At 44.4% G+C, this 17,428-nt stretch overlaps 1 protein-coding gene across 11 annotated transcripts in view; it reads right to left on the reverse strand.

The window, feature by feature from the left end:
- TENM2 (teneurin transmembrane protein 2) overlaps positions 1-17,428 on the reverse strand; it is a 1,169,384-nt gene that overhangs the window by 233,852 nt on the left and 918,104 nt on the right. For all 11 annotated transcript variants that reach the window (XM_069483866.1, XM_069483867.1, XM_069483873.1 and 8 more), the window contains one exon: positions 2,335-2,573. In XM_069483866.1, the coding sequence (XP_069339967.1) occupies positions 2,335-2,573 (239 nt within the window). The remainder of the gene's footprint in view (positions 1-2,334; positions 2,574-17,428) is intronic.

The raw sequence follows: 17,428 nt of genomic DNA on the forward strand, positions 1-17,428 counted from the left end.
GATCCTGACCCCACACCGTGTGTGCGGCCCTGTGGTCACTTCTGAAAGCAGTCCTGTAGCTCCATGCTCACCACCATCGCTGCCGGGTAAATTGGCCCATTACCTCACTCATTTTGAGTCATAAACTATTCTTCGATATGCCAGGGTCAAAGCATAATCTTACCTAAAGCATACATAATAGAAAATGATGTATTATAAACTAATAAACCATCCTGAGATGCTCGGGTCCACCGTCCAGTAGCCTCCAGACTGAAAATAAATATATTTCCTAATCCATCACTTACCAGTTATGCACCCTATTAAAACATTAAACTCTCACTATACAGTTTCCCATTTATATGATCGCCCTTACAGAAAGCTATTATATTTTAACTATCAAGCCCAGTAAATCAGACAGTCGCCATCCATCTCTTTCCTTCAAGTGAGCAGGCGGCGCACTGGGGATGTTATCAACGGAGGCAGGCAGTGCCTCGATTTCTCTGTCTGCACTCCCCGTGGTGCCCGCTGGCCCCACAGAGCATTAAGCCTGAGAAGTGAGCCCATGGAACCTTTTTGAAGTTTCTGACACGAAGCCAAATCATGCAAAGACCCCAAAGGCACATTCAATCTGCTTCCACCGAGCCCCAGAACAGCTACCTGGGGAAGCTCACGAAGCTGCCTCTAACAACACAAAAGAGTCTACTCAAGTGACTGACGGGGACAACAGACATCCTTCCCCCTTTCTCAAGCCAGTCTGTTACCCCATCTTTCATCAAGAGGTAAGAGAGCAGCAGATATGACTTGAAATTAGGGGCACTCGGGTCTCAGACCTCAGTTGTCATGTAGAGCTGGAGTTTAGAGCACAAAGAATATTGCAAAACCCTAGATGAACACGGCGGCTCCTTTCCCTGCATGTTCTCGCTCTGGGAGGGCATTCCTGACAAATGCAACTGGTAAGGAATATAAATACTTATTTTTCCACATTAAGACAAGCATAGCTGGATTATGGACGAGTGTGAAAAAATTCACATCAGTTGTTGGCTCCTACTGGTCTGCCTTGGGCAGGGCCCCAGATCTCTGGGAGTGTCCTCGGCCACAGGCAAGCTTAGGTGCAATGGCGTAGGAAGTGCCGGCCAGTCCTTCTCTGGCAGGCAGCAGGGCAGTGTGTGAGCCCCTGCTGCTGAGAGAAGGGAGGGCTTACGTTGGGGGCGGAGGCAAAGCCGACATGGTCAGGGTTGCCTTTTCTTTTCTCTTAAACGGGAGGAGTTTTCGCACACATGTTGGGAACTGCTTCAGAGTCGGCCTCTTTTCGCTGCTGTTTTACAGGTTTGCTTTGCAACGGGGCACGGCCACACTGGGTGGGTCTGCCATCGCTACCCTGAAACCAAGCCAGAACCGTCAAGGGTTTCAAATAAACTGTCACAAACATCCCCACAGCCTCTGCCTGGGCCAGGAGATCTGCCTTTGGCAAGCTTGGCTGACAGAGCAGCAGCATCGGGGCCCTTCTTCGGGGCCAGGAGCTGCGAGCAGGCTTTGTGTCCAGCCTGCGATGCTCATCTGCGTGTGGCACCCTGCCCCTGAGCTCTCGGCATCTGCTGCTTTCCACAGTTACGTGGCTACACCCCATGGATGCAAGCTGGCATCCTGGCGTGGGAAGACAGGAACTCCAGCGACTTCGCCAACCCACTACCCTAAGTCATACACTGAGTCACCTGAAGCACAGCCACCAGCAGAGGTGAACCTGATCCAGACCCAGTGGCACATGGAGAGATGAGAGCTGGGGCTGAGAGCACAGAAGCAAGAGAAGGGACGTGGGCAAGGTCAACTGCACCTGGAAGATCTGATTCTGTACAAAGTCCAGCCTCTCAATCCTGTTTCTGTCCTGCAGCTCTGAAAATAAGCTGGCTGCTCTGTCTTTCCCTCGAACCAAGATGTTCTCAGGCACACTGACCACTGTTCTATTTGGTTTGTGGCTGAAGTTGGCCAATATTACATGCATTGCAGAGCACGGACCCGGGTTAAAATCCAAGCATGGCCAAGACTAAGGCTACTTTGCGAGTGAGGGATGGATGTGCGGGAATGACAGTTCTCAGTTCATCTCCGAGAGAGGAATACAATGAGGATGCTTAATTTCCTTTCTGATAAATGTCATTTAGAAACATGAAGGAGAAACTCATCAGATTTAAATGGATTTCGGGAGGGAGAAATCACTCCCATCCATCACTCATTATTATGTCTTTCAGGAGCCAAGAAGCAAATTGTACAGGCAACCGAGGTCCTCTGGATTCACAAGTCCACGGCCTCCTCCCCACGCTTACACACCCGGGACTGATGAACGAGGCTGCCCTGACTTACCTATGAAATACGCCAGCAGGATAGCCAAGAGGAGGGCGGCGGCGATGGCGGAGAGGGCGGCGCATTTCCAGCTGCAGTATTTGGAGGGCTTCTTCAGCTTGAAGGCCTTCCTGGAGAAGGTATTCCTGGGCAGCAGCCGGGGCGGTGGTGTGTAAACGGTTCCTGAGGTCAGAGGGTACCCCGGGGAAGAGCTGCTAAACAGGGGTGTGCTCCCCGAGGAGGTCTTGAAGAGGAAGTGCCTGCCAGGAAAAAAGAAAAAGTCAGAGTGGCCGTGGGGAGCTAAGGAGCAACAGTTTGCTGTTCCCCGCCCCCCACTCTGATTTGCGTAATCCCAGTATGGTCCTTGTTAAACACCCCTGCCTCAGAGTGGAGGAAGGGGCAACCATTACATTTGATGGTGACATAAATTCATGCCATAAACTTGCACACTTTTCTGCTTCCACACGTGCATCTAGATGTTATCTCCCACAACAATCCTGCAAAGTATTCAAAGCACATATGAAGATTCAGTGACTGTCACTCACTCGGAGATGAAGAGGATGAGGAGGAGGATGCTAAGTGTTATCATGTATGAGGTACCTACTATTGAAAGGCACTTGAAATACATTGTTATGACTATTTATCAACTAAATGTTATAATATCTCTATTTTTAGATAGGAGACATTAAGCTTGGAGCAGTCAAGCAACTGTCTGAGGATTTAAACCCAGAGCTCCGTCTTTTGATAAAGTCTGTGTTCTTGCCTGTTACCCCAAATTCTCTGTCTTTGCCCTTGTTCATGTGCTATTTTCACCTCCCCCTCAATCCTGCCTCCTGTTCTGAGCCGGCTTCTCTAGGTCACGTGCTCTTGGTTATTTCTTTGGAATCACCTTTGCCTGTCAATTGAACAAGGTGCCCTTCGTAGCCAGAGCTATGGTGTGACAGCCACGTAGTAGAACCAAATAGTATCACATACAGTCTAGAAGGGGATATAACGCCTCCTCAGGGGTCAGGAGACTGTCACTCTAAGGACATGTCAAGGAGCATCAGTTCTTTGATAGATTATTTTCTCACTCATACATGCTATTTGTAAGACTTCAAATGTGACTTGCTCTACCTTGTTTGAAACGATGACTTGTCTTCCAGGAAATACAGAGCGGACTTTAAGGCGTGGGTTCAGTAGATGCTAGAATCTGAGCAGCTGGGGGCCAGGGGCTGTGTGTTATTTTGTGCCTTGTTCATTCTTAAGTTCTTAGGACCCAACTCAAAGCCCAATATGCAGGGGAGACGTTAGTAAATGATGAATGAATGAATAAATGTGGTCCTCTCATTCTTTTGCAGTTTCAAAATGTTAATATAGGTATTTCCTTTCTCTTCACACCTTCAGCAGGTGCAACTGTATTTATTGACTGCTCACAATGTGTTAGTTACAATGCTAAATATTTTACTTTCAACTAAACCTCACATTAACCCTATGATTAACACTATTATTCTCCCAATTTTACAGATGAGAAAACCGAATCTCAGAGTTAGTTAGCAAGCACGACCGTTGGGCTTAAACTCCAGTCTGCCTGACTTTTCTTTTTACATCTCTAAGCTTTTAGAAGCTCTAACCAGACCTACTACACCACATTGCCCTGGCCTCTGGGGGTCAGTGGGCTTTCCCACCAGGATTCTAAGGTGGGATTGCTGTCATTACGTATGTTGGTATCTTGGCTGCTTCCAGATAAAACCTTGAAAAATATTTTAATCCTTGACAGAGATCAAAGGAGCCCAATATGACTGATAATCATGTCAGAAAATGAGTATGTGATTAGGGAATTGTTTAACACAGATAACACGAAAATAAACAACTGATATTTAGTCTTTATTCATACTATAAGTATGTTCAGTGATCTCAATAAAACCTAGATGTTTGATTCCACAAATAAGGCTTTGGATTCCTTGTCTAATAGCTCTCTTTTAATGCTCCAGATCACGAGAATCTTGGAAGAGGAGTTGGTAGACGTGGCGTTTAAAGCAGCGTTTTGGAGCAAGGCAGATCTAGATCGGAGTCCTGGTGGTGCCATTTCTGGACAAGGGAGCTCACATAAGTTACATAATGTTGTTCTTCAGAACCTCCATCTCCTCCTCTTTATCAGCTGGGTAATAAGAATGCAGGTACCTTATATCTGGTTGTCGTGAGGATTATACAAGATTATGTAAGAAAAGCACTTAACCAAGGTGTGTCTCATAGTAAGTGCTCAGCCCATTATGAGCAGCTGTCATTATTATTCTTCAGAGCTACTCTATGAGAAGCCTGAATCGTGTGTTGTAATTTAAAGCTTGTCAAATGTTGAACAAATACCTGAGGAGTTTTCCAAATCACTAAATAATAGTCCACTGCCTTCTTTTTTTTTTTTTTTTTTTTTAATTTTTTTGTTTTTTGAGACAGAGTCTCACTCTCTTGTCTGGGCTAGAGTGCCGTGGCGTCAGCCTAGCTCACAGCAACCTCAAACTCCTGGGCTCAAGTGATCCTCCTGCCTCTGCCTCCCTAATAGCTGGGACTACAGGCACACGCCAGCATGCCCAACTAATTTTTTCTATTTTTCAGTTGTTTGGCTAATTTCTTTCTATTTATAGTAGAGACGGGGTCTCGCTCTTGCTCAGGCTGGAACTCCTGAGCTCAAGCGATCCTCCCGCCTTGGCCTCCCAGAGTGCTGGGCTTACAGGTGTGAGCCACCGCGCCCGGCCGGTCCACTGCCTTCTAATGAAGCTAGAACATATGTGCAGCAGAAAGTCAGGGTGATGAGGAAACTCTGGGATTCGATTCAGAGCTCCTTCTAATTTATTTCTTGAACAGTTCTCCAAGAGTGGGTAGTGAACACAGGAAATAAAAGTAAAACGAGGGAATTTAAAGACATGGCAAGGAGTCATTAAAAATCTAGGAACACCAGATCTTGCTTCCTTAGTGACCTTGCCCATTGCCAGGGCTCCGGCTGTCACTGACACATCCGAAGTGGCTGGATCTCCATTCCTTGTTCTACTTCTTCCCTGAGCTCCAGCCCACATTCCTGCTGTGTCTTCGACATCACGTCGTCTACATTTCGTGGTTGTCTTGAACAAGTCACAACCAAACTCAGACTGTTTTCCTTTACCTCCCCAAATCCACTCTTCCTGCGCTCCGACTACTCTCAGTTACCTAAGACACTGTGGTCATTGTCACCTCCTCCCTTTCCCTGGCCTTCTTCCATCCAATAGGTTAAAGAATCCCGTCAATTTCATTTCTGAAAACCTCCCCCACCAACCCTCCCCGCTAGCCCTCCTGCGGCGCCCTTGCTTCTCAGCCACGATGCCACTGTGCCCTGGGCTTCCAATCCCTGCTTATCCTCCCATGCCTGAAAGAGGAAACCTAGATTTCAACATGGGACCAGCTCTCTACAACCATGACCCAGCTTTCTATGCTCATCTCTAACCGTGCGCTCCCAGCTCCCATGCACTCCATGCTTCAGACACCCCGACAGACACGTTTTCCCCAACAAGCCCGGTCCTGCCGCCGGGCCTTTGTGAACACTATGCAATGCTCTGTCCAACAGCCCTTCCCGCTCTGCCCCCACCCAACACGGTCTAACCAACTCCCACTCACCTTCCCACTGCCTACCTGGGAAGCCTATTCTAACATCTCCCCTATCACTTTGTGCACTCACACATCTATTTATACACTTGGTTTATATATATATAAACTTATATATATATATATATATATAAATTTTTTAATGTGTCTGCCCCCAACCAGCATGTGAACTCTGGAATGCTGGTACTGGTAGATATTAATCTTGGTATCTCTAGAGTCTAATCATCAGTCCCTGGACATGAGTCATATTTGTGGACAGAATCAATAAACTGAAATTAGGAAGGTTTTAGCAACATGAGAGCAACAAGATGAAGATTAAGAACTTTAAATTGGCTTTAATGTCATTTTTAATACACTCATTTACTAACAAAAGAAAGGATGGGATGACTATATCTTACAAATGGGATTGCTTCATAAGATCCTAAGATCATCCCCTTGACAATTTATTTTCTATACTTTTCCTTCTGCAAAGGATATTGGATTATGTCCCATGTCACCAAGATCCCCCCTCGCCCGCTCCACCCCTTATAGCCTTCCGATAACATTTAGAATAAACTCAGAAGACTTTTTCCATGGCTTACAACACCCTGCGTGATCTGCCCTCCAGCCACTTCTGCAACTGAATCTTCTGCCACTGTTATGTTTCCTTATTCCTTCTGTCACATCGTCAGTTTACTATTTCTCATCCTATCACATCTTCTTGCCTCAGGGCCTTTGCACTTGCTGTTCCCTCTGCCTGGAAATATCTGCACAGCTTGTTCCTTCACGTCATTCAACCCTCTGCTCCAATATCGCTTTCTGGGAGAGAACTTCCCTGGCCCCCTTTCCTTCTCCGTTAGTTTGTGTCCTGTTATAACTGCTTTGTTTTTCTTCATTATATGTATGTATCTTTGTGTATTATGTATCCTCTATCTCCATGATTAGAACTGAATTTCTACAAAGTTTAAAATAATCAGGAATTGAGTCTGATTTGTTCACACTGTATTCTAACATCCAGAATAAAGCCTGGCGCATAGTGGGCACCAAATCTTTGTTAAATGATCTACAACCTCTTCCAAGGCTAAAGCAACGCATGCTAAAAGAACAACACGGTGAACATTTTAAATTTTAAAACTCAGGTTTCTTCGGCTATGTTGACTCCTGTTTTCCCAACAGATTTACAAGTTTGCATATGCATGCAGGCAAGTGTCTCTGTTTATACATACAAGGCCAGATCCCTCCACAGAAAGCCACCTGCATGGTTTTCGGTGCCGCATTAACCCTCGAAGGATGTAGCTCTCAGGCCACTCACTGGCATCGTGGTGTCTGTGATGATCGCAGCTCAGTGAAACTCAGTTATCACATTATTTCTTTCTACTTTCTGCTGCTTTAAATGCTTAAACAAAAATATCAATGACATGTAGAATCCTCTTTCTCTCATGAAACAGTTACACCCTGGTGTTACTAATCTTTATAGGATTAAACTCGGTACACAAATAGAAAAAGAAGGGTTTTAAAGAAGTCATCTTCAGATTATGTCCCATAAATACCTGCTTTGGCCTCACTTGGGTGCTTTGTTAAGAACAGTACACATTCCCGGGCCCCATCCCGATCCTAGGATGGGGTCTGGGAGCTTATCAGTTAGGAAGCTTCCCAGGTGGCTCTAATGCTAGGAAAAACTTAGGAAATGCTACCCTAATCATTTTTGCACCTTCCAAATGCATCTGTCTTACAGAGAACACACTAGATTGTTAGTGTGTGTGTGTATATTTTTAAGTACAAGCTTTGAATATGGATATCTTTAGGGTGAGGGGTCCTGAAGTCTGCAACTCACTTTCACATGATTCCACAAGATCTCGATCTTTCCATCTTTATAAAAGTAAGGTAAATGTGGCAAAATGATAGCAATTGTTGAAACTAGGTGGTTATCCTTACATTGTACTATTTTCCAACTTTTCCCTATGTTTGAAAATTTTCCTAACAAAAAGTTGAAAAAAATTGTAAGTTTTGATTCACTCAAGGATTGCAGTCACATGCTGCAGGAAAATAAAATAAAATGAAGCAAGACCCACAAGGTAATGGTCTGGCCAGATGGTCACAGGGAGGACCAAGAAGGCTTAGGGGACGTCTCCTGATTTTTCCCTGAACCGGCTATTAAGACAGCTTTTCCCCCTCAGGGGCCTGCTCAGTGTGTTCGGATGAATCATTTGTGATGCCCCAACTGAACCTCTTCCCAGCAGTCGGTCATGGAAGTGGCTCGGCTCAGGACTCCAGGCATCAGCAAAAATGTGTAGTTTCCAAATGCACTTGACATTTTTCAAGCACAACTCAATTGCTCTCAGAATTGGCCACTTGTGCCTCGGGAAGGAAAGGCAAATGAGAAGCTCCCAAAGTGCCGTCCTTGGAGCCTGCTAACACTCCAAGAGACAGAGAAAACCAGTCCTTGATGCCTTACAAAAAATAAAAGAGGAGCTCACACACTTCTTCCCCTTCCTTTCCACGTGGGGGATCGGGGGCTTCGGTCCTGGCGCCCAGCATTCTGCGAGCACAGGTTCAGCGCTTCGGATTGAATAGTTAAGGCGAAGGGAAAGTGGTTTCTCTGTGCGCTCAGCTCTTAAGGAAGCGTTCTTAAGAACTCAGTGATCATCGCTTCACCCTAAACTATCAATCTTTTTGGTAAATGTCATCACTTTTCCTCATGTGAAAACAAAACCATTTAATAAAATCTAAGAGAGCGTACCTAACTGCCTAACAGCCATCCCCCCATGTGTGTTCCATGACAGCAAAGACGTGGATTTGGGGCGGAATCTCTGCAAACCAGGCTTCTGTTTCAAATTGGCTTAGAAAATTAAGGACATGCATTGTCTCTGATTAAACAACCGTGGAAGATTTTACAAAGAAGTCTAACAAACAAAAAACTCATGCATAACATCCATGCACGAAGAGCCCCACCAATTCAAAATGCTGTGGATTTTTATTTTATTCTTAGGATACAGAAGGAGCTCGAATAATCCACAGCACAAGCTTTGAGAAGTGGCAGCTGGCTAGAGTACCTGAGGCCCCAAGGAAAGATTTCTTTTCTCTTTTTTTTTTTTTCCTCTGAGACACGTAAACTCAGTCATTAACCTCAAACCCTACCAAAGAAACAAACAAATACGGAAAATTCCTTAACAGCAAGTTCCATTTTTCAGCTTGCAACCAGTGGGCTCGCCCCCTATTTTCTGTTGGGTTGGCTTTATTCCCAGGGGAAAATCCCAGCAGGGCTGAGCAACGGAAATGCACTACACAAATAATTGTGCTGCCTCCACTCCAAAGGTCAAGGCGCGCTCTCTCTCTCTCTCTCTCTCTCTCTCCCCACCTCTCTCTCTGTATCCCACTATCTCATCACACGGTAGCATTCAGCTAACCAGGACAACTAATGACTAACAGTGCGGACGTGGTGTTCTCCTTGGCTCATGAAGTCTGCTGCAGCAAATGTTCTTCCTGAAACACAGCAGAAATCCTGAATGGTCTCAACGTAACGCCGTGTGCAAAAAAAAAAAAAAAGCAACTCCGGTTATCAGGGAAACCAGGTGTCGACTGTTGTTCTACCGAGAAAATTGACCTCCCCAGTAAATAAACTCATGGGTATTCAGAGGAGCGGATGAAAATATTGACACACAGCCCATTAATCCAGAAAATAGTTTTAATGTCATACATTCAGTGGCTGAAATTTGATAAAAAGCGAGAGAAAGAAATAGAGGCAGAAACACCCCAGGAATGGGGGCGTGGTGCTCAGCGAGGGAGATCAGGTGTGCGCTGGAAAACTCCAGATTTCATCACATTTCACTGGTCCTGGCCATGCCCTTTGAAGCATCAGGTTTATTGTCTCTAAAAGAGTAAGTTTAATAAAGAGGCAGCCCATAAAGGGTACTGTAGCATGTAAAGTTACTGTAATTGGGTTTTCAGGAGTTATAATAAAACACTTAGCTGGAGAGAGGTTAAATAACCACCACACTCTCTGGCATCATTATTAAGCTCTCCAATATGGAGAAAGAATGGTGATGGCTGAGGGAAAATGTGACGGGTAGGTTCCCGAGAGAGACAGAGACATGGGGCACAGAGGGAAAGAGAGAGAGAGAGAGGAACAAGAGAAACAGGTAATGAGAAAGATGCTGCCGGATACTGCACTGCTGAGCCCTACTCCAATAGCAAAATTAGGTGATCTTTTAAGTGTTCCAACTTTATGTTCCCATCTGCAAATGCAACGTGGGCACATTATACAAAAAATCAAGTATATAACTTTTTAAAAATAGACAGCAAAAATCTCCTACGCTCTTGAGAAACAGACTGGTAAACATTTGATGTTTATAGCCAGACTTTTTTTTCCTACATGTAAACATTCCTTTATTATTAATTAATTAATTTAAAAAAACCAATAGGATCATACCAAGAAGGCAGTTTTAAGCCTGCAAATTCTGGACTCCGATAACCAGGGTTTGAATCCTTTACTTATCACTGTGTGACCTTGGGCAAATTACTTAAACCTCCATAGGAGGCTGAGAATGATATATAATACCTACTTCATGGGCTCGTTAGGGGGATTGGTGAGTTTATTCACATGAAATGCTTAGCATTGAGATTTGACATCCAGTGACTGGTCAATAAATACAGCTATTAATCGTTTGAGGGCAGGAACCAAGTACAGTGTGTCTTGCTTTTTACTGAATCTACCTGACCTAGCCTAGCGCCCAGCTCATTTAAGATATTTGTTGAATGAATGAGTTGTTCTAATTAGCACGGTGACTGCAGAATTGTCGGCAATCCCGCCCTCCCTCCCCCACTAAATTTTAGTAGGAAAAGAAGGGACTGGAGATATTACTAATGTGCTTGTTCTCTTCTTCCAGTTGGGAATTTATGCTTGAGTTGAGAAGTGAACTGTTGCTTTTAAAATAGAACTTAGTTTTTTTTTTTTTTTTTAATTTTTACTTCCCGAATTTAAAAAACAAGAAGCCAGCAACCCAATTAGTACAGTTAAAAGTCTATTTCACATCAAGGTTCTCTAAGCTGAGACTCAAACCAATTCTGATTCAAGAAAAAATAGGCTTTCAAGGTTTCTCATCCCTGAACCTTTCAGCTCATAGGGGACTGCCACTACATTTGCATATGCCACGAACAACAGGAAAATCCTTTATTTTGTCCTCTTCAAAATTTGCAGCCGTACCCAAAATACTCACAGCTGGAATAATTAGCAACTCAATTTATTGCCTTCCGTTTTCTAAATAGAAGCGTCGACTCTTGATATTTAAATAGTGTCACAGTGTGATATAACATAGCATTTTTCATGGTAAAACTTTTTTTTTTTCCCCCCTTCATGAGATGATATACTGCTCAGTGTGACAGGCAAGGTCTCTGGAGGTCACTAAAGAAACCTGGTGTTTTGTGAGCAAATCCATTTCAGAGTCTTTGGGATGAGATGAGGAGTCTTTTTTTTTTCCCCCTGGAGTTGTTAACTTGGTGACTTTTTTCAAGTTAATTGGTTAGAGTCTTGATGTAGTAGGAGGAAAAAACAAAGACTTCTGACTTTGACTTCAAATTTGACCTTGAATTCGCCGCACACTATCGTATGGGAGTGCAGAGACAGCTGTTTCAAATGGACTCACACTCGCCTTCCCTGGCAGCCGGAGGAGGAGGAGGATGAGGAGAGAACACAGGCCCTCAGATACAGGCAGTGCACAGGAGGTCTCCCACCGTGTGTAGCGCCTGTCCCATTCAGACAGGTGGAGAATACTCGAGCTGGAAGGACCCGTAGGGTACATCCCTTTATCATACTCTGCTTCATGCTACTGCATTTGTTTTGCATGTCTGTCTTGTCTCTTCAAACCACAAAGGCAGGCCCTCTCTTTTGCTTCCTGGTATCTTTCACTGTTCGTAGTAGGTGCTCAAAAGGTCTGCTGAAGGGACTCACCAACGATGGTACAGGGTCAAGTGTACAGGCTTTGGGGCCAGGCACGCTTGGACTCAAACCTCCACTCCACTGGGAATTGCATGATTGCTATTGGGCCTCAGAAGCCTCCTTTAAAACAATGGAGATGATAACAATATTTATATCACAGAATTGTTGGAAGGGCTGAAAGAGAACATGAAAGCAATCCGTGAGCACAGAAAGTGCCCCACAGGCAGTGTCGTACCAGTGGGGAACCTGCGGCCTCAAGGCCACATGTGGCCCCCCCAGATCCCCGAGTGTGTCCCCTCGACAGAATCCAACCTTCACAGAACAAATCCCAAAATTTGGATTCAGTCAAAAGGCCGCACTCAAGGATCCGGAGGGCCACATGCGGCTCCAAGGCCACAAGTCACAAGTGAGCCAATATTTACTGAGCATGGAATACGCATCACATGATGCTAGATGCTTTGGATACAATGTCGAAGAAGTCCCTATGCTTACAGGGAATTTATAATTGGAGAGATAGAACAAATAAATAAAACTCAAGTCCAGGTAAACAACAAATACATGAAGTAATTATAAAATGTGGGAAGTGCCATGGAAAAAACGCACGACTACGTTAGTGTGATCACTCATCTCTCAGCAGAGGATCGGGGATGTGTGAGTATAAGAAGCAGCTACCCATTCGGGGAGTGATGAAAAGGGCATCCCAGGCAGAGGAAACAGCATGTGCAAAGGCCCGGAGGTGGGAAAGACCTGATTTTTGAGAATGTGAAAGGAGGACAATGTAGATGGAACACAGTGATCCAGGGGCCAGTGGCAGGAAGAGGAGGCCGGCAGGATGAGGCACATTATACATGGCTTGAGGGCATGGGGTTTGGATTTTAGATCAAGTACAAAGGGTATTAGCCATGTCTTCTCTTTGAGTTAAGAAGGCACATTTAGGAGCATTCCTTCTGAAAAATGACTAGGGGAGAAGAGACTCATGGGGAATTCAGGCCTCTGTGATTACAAAAAAAAAAAAAAAAAGAAAAAAAAAAGAGCTTGGCTGTTTCCTTTGACCTCTGCCTTGAGGGTTTTGGTTTTTGTCCAGAATATTCTGGCCAGCTCTCAATATTGCACCTATTCCTCTAACTACATTTGGATATAGTTAGGCATCACGAGTTTGGCATGACCAAAACACAACTTTCAAATTTCACTCCAAACTTCCCTTCTCTTCCAGGCTTTGCCTGTTATCAGTGAAAGAAGCCGTCATCCTCCAGCTGTGCTGGGGCCATCCCGGGAAGCAGACTCTGTGGGAAGAAATGCACACGCAGGATGTGTATCAGAAAGTGCTCGTGGGAGCACCGCTTGTGATGGAGTGAGGGAGGAAGGCTGCCGGAGCGGGAAGCTGAATGGCGATACCGTTGCGAAGGGGCCTTGGTTAATCTCAGGGGCTGGGCTGGCTCTGCCAGGCTGTTCCAATCTGGGCTGAGGAGGTTGGGCCTTCACACTTGCACCGGGACCCGTCATTGGATGTGCGCTCTTCCCAGAGGAATTCCTTGCAAGACGTGGCTGTCTTCCACTGAAGGCCAAGGTCAGAGAGGGACTTGGCTGAGATCTGTTGGCTCCTAACATTCCCAGCATCTGGGGGGAGTGTGAGCTTCAGCCATGGAGGGTGGCATCCAGGTGGGCGCCATGCCGTCTACCTCAATGGGCTTTGCCATGGTTCCTGTCCTTCCCTCACCCCCAGCCATCACCAGTTGCTTTCCTCTCTGCCTTCCACACATCCCCGTCCTTTCCTTCCCACTCACACCTCTACCTCACCGTGCTCCTGGCCTGCTGCATACGCCAGCCGCTAAACAAGTCTCTGTTTCCACCTTGCCCAACACATCCCTTCCCCTCTCAGGAGTTGTCCATTATCTGCAAACACAAATCCAATCCTACTACTCCCCTGCTTAAAATCTTCCCAGTCCTTACACTCAGAAGAAATCCAGCTCCTCTTTGTGGCCTCTAGGACATCTCATTATGGTCTAAACCATCTCTTCCCAACTCCACCTGCTCTGCCCCTGAGGTGCCCGCCACACTTTCTGTTGTTCCTCAAAGAGGCCAAGCACTTCCCCACATCCAGGTCATCACCCTGTGTTTCCCTTGTTCTGGAAAGTTCTTTCCTCAGATCCTTGCCCGGCCCCTCTTTCTCAGGTCTGTCAAGTCTCTCCTCGAAGCTCACCTCCTCAGAAACTCTGTCTTGATCAGCCCTTCCCACACCAGCCTTTCGTCACCCCACCTTGCCCACGGCTGCAGCGTGGGAACTGTGGTGGGAAGGCCCATCCCCCACCCCACATTGGGACCGCTCTGTGAACACGAATCCCTTTGAGCAGCCGCCTCATCCCTTCCTTGCTTATCCTCCGCTTTCCCTAATGTGTGCTCATCCTGTGGGGGTCAGGATTCCGGCATCTTCGTCACCATGGACCCCAGCCCCTGGAAGAATTCCTAGCACGTGCTTGGTGCGCCATCAATTTCTAGTAAATGAGTAAAAACATGAACCAATTCAGGTCTTGAAAAGATCTTGAAAGGTCATTTTCTACTGCCTGTAGGAGGTGATGGATTTGAAAGGTTCTCCATCTGCACTCAGGTGCGATGCTTCTATTTATTCGTCCTCTTCGAGGATCCCCTCTTCTCTGGCTTTCAAGATTGCGGTAAACAAGATCGTGTTCTTGTTATTCCTGCACATAGTTATTTTAAATTCTTTGAGAAACCTTTACCTTTCTATTCTGAGAAGCTTTTCGTTGCGTTTCATGAGAGCCTCTCCATTCTCCTGATCTTGTAAATTGGAATCCTCAACTTTTCTGTCGTTCTTGAGGGATGCCAGCCTTGATCATGCTCATTATTTCCACTTGGACACCCAGTGGCTTTGGCAAATAGTGGGATGATGCATTTTTGATTAATTTCTACTATTCTACTTATCGATCCTGTTCATTTTGCAGTCCTATAGCCTCCTTTCTTTCCACAGCAACCCAGCGGATGTACTTAATATATTCAGGCATTAGGTTACATAAATCTCCAGGCCATTTCCTGGATCGTAACTGGGACCTCAGAGATAATCTTGCTATAAGTCTGGAAGAATTTTTGGTAAATGTACTTGCTCCTTATCTGTCATTTCTCTGCCCACCTACAGAGCAGTTTATCTTCATAGGTTTGATATCTCTGCAAACATGAAGATTTCATGGTGCATTTTCTCTCCAAACCACTTTTAATAGAATATGATCAGAACGGTTTTCATCTTGGAAAAATCCTATGTTTACCGTCTTCCACCCAGAGAAGAATCCATTTGTCTTTCTCCTTTTCCCCCACCTCGCTAAGGAAGGGGTCCTGCCGATACACCTTTCTTTATTTCCTTATCTCTGGGGCTTCAATCCCTACGCGACAGTCTGAAGAGTTGCATTTGCCGTCGTGCTGAATGGGGATCGTGCTGACGATCTTTCAGATGTTAACGTGTTACACACTTGGATTCATTTACGGTACTAATCAAGCCACACGTACCGATATTTTGTGTTGTGACTTCAAAACTACCCACTTCAAAACATGTTTTGGGAACAGATTTTTTTTCCTAGCACCTTTCTTGCTTGGAAAAGACTGGAGCAGCAGACTGATTCTCCAGCTTAACTGTCTCCTTGTCTCTCCCTTGAGAAGACCTTTCATCCTGAGTGGGATACATTGATTCTCTAGCTGTTTTCTCTAATCGATTAATTAAAATATTTTTCATTGATGCAAAATTCACATAATATAACATTAGCCATTTTCAAATATACAATTCAGTGGCAGTTAGCGCATTCACAATGTTGTACAATGACCACCTATATTTAGTTCCAAGACATTTTCATTACCCCGCAAAAAACCTCATCCCCATTAAGCAGTAATTCCCGATTCCCCCATTCTCTCACCTCCAGCTCTTGGCAACCACTACTCTGGTTTCTGTCTCTATGGATTTTCCTGTTCTGGATATTTCATGTAAATTGACTCGTGGAATATGAAACCTTTTGTGTCTGGCTTCTTTTCATTCAGCATAATATTTTCAAGTTAGTCCCCACTGTAGCATGTATTTAGTATAAGTACTTCATTCCATTTTATGGCTGAATAACATTCCATTGTGTGTGTGTGTGTGTGTGTGTGTGTGTGTATGTGTTGAGTGTGTGTGTCCATGTCCCACTTTTTGTTTATTCATTCATCCACTGATGAATATTTGAGTTATCTCCACCGTTTGGCCATTGTGCATAGGCTGCTATGAACATTGGTGTGCAAGTGTCTGTCTGAGTACCTGTTTTCAAGTCTTTGGGGGATCTACCTAGGAGAGGACTTGCTGGATCATATGGTAATTTTATGTTTAACTTTTTGAGGAACTGTGTAGCTGGTTTCTAAATGTAGAAAATGACAATCACCATTGAACTCCTCAGAAAGGTCAAATTCTGCTTGGCAGTAAACATTTTGCCAGTTTTCTTGTATCCTACCCATGTCTTGAGCTTGTTTTTGAAAACTTTTAATGAATTACAAAAATAAGCAGTATCACCAAAGAGCATTACCACCAAAGTAGCAGCAGTAGCAGAAAGAGTAAAAATACTTTATACCTTACAAAATGCTTGAATATACCCACCTCAGCAGGCTCCCATTTCAGGAAGGAGGTTTTAGTGACAGCCTAGTAGGGTTTATATTCGAGGAAAGCTATCCATGACATTTTTTATTAAGAAGGTTTTATTGTCACCACATACCCTGAGCACTATATTATAAACAGTACTTATTCACCAGACCCAATACAGCCTAACTTGATGAATGAGTCTAGGTATGCATGAATTTAAAAAGTTTAGGCTAAGAGAGAAATTATATTTTATTTTAGACAACAAAATCACGAAGTCCTTCCTAGCCACGGTTTGAAGAAATTCTAGCCTTCTTATAATATTTCTGCCATGAGATCAGAGAGGATCTGAAATACAACATCTTAAAGTGTGTTTTTTGGATCACCAAATGTATTTGTATATTACTAGCTTTAAGTAAAGAAGAAGTTCCATGATATTTAGGAAATAATGGAGTAAATAGAATTAAGGAGATTACTGCAGATCTTCACAAGCCTTTGATACTTAAATATCCTAAATATCCCAGTATTCTACAATATTTATCATTCCACTTATTTGCCCACATTCCATGGTTTTCTTCATGTCAGAAATGAAGTTCTAATTCATTTCTATTTCTAAATGCGTACACTAAGGCTTAGAAAGAAGCAAAAAACCAACCAACCAACCCAAAATCCATAATGGTTATTTTTGTAGGTGCTCAAGACCCATTTTCTGGGTGGATAAAGGAAGGAAGGAAGGAACAAAGGAAGGAAGGACAGAAGAGAAGAAGGAAGGTGTATCCATGGAATAAAAATTAAAGGGGACAGAGTAAGTATTTTACGGAATTTGTTCAAGGCCTGGAGAGGGAAACAAAATGGGTTTCTCTGAATTCCTGCATAGCTACCAACAATCCTCAAGTCATCAAAGCAATCTTAGATACAGGGGCTGGGAGAGGTGAAAGAAAACAAAAGAAAAAGAAAGAAAACTGCTACTCATTTTTGTGTCTTGTAGA

This window comes from Eulemur rufifrons, chromosome 10, assembly GCF_041146395.1.
Source record: "Eulemur rufifrons isolate Redbay chromosome 10, OSU_ERuf_1, whole genome shotgun sequence".
Taxonomy (NCBI): domain Eukaryota; kingdom Metazoa; phylum Chordata; class Mammalia; order Primates; family Lemuridae; genus Eulemur; species Eulemur rufifrons.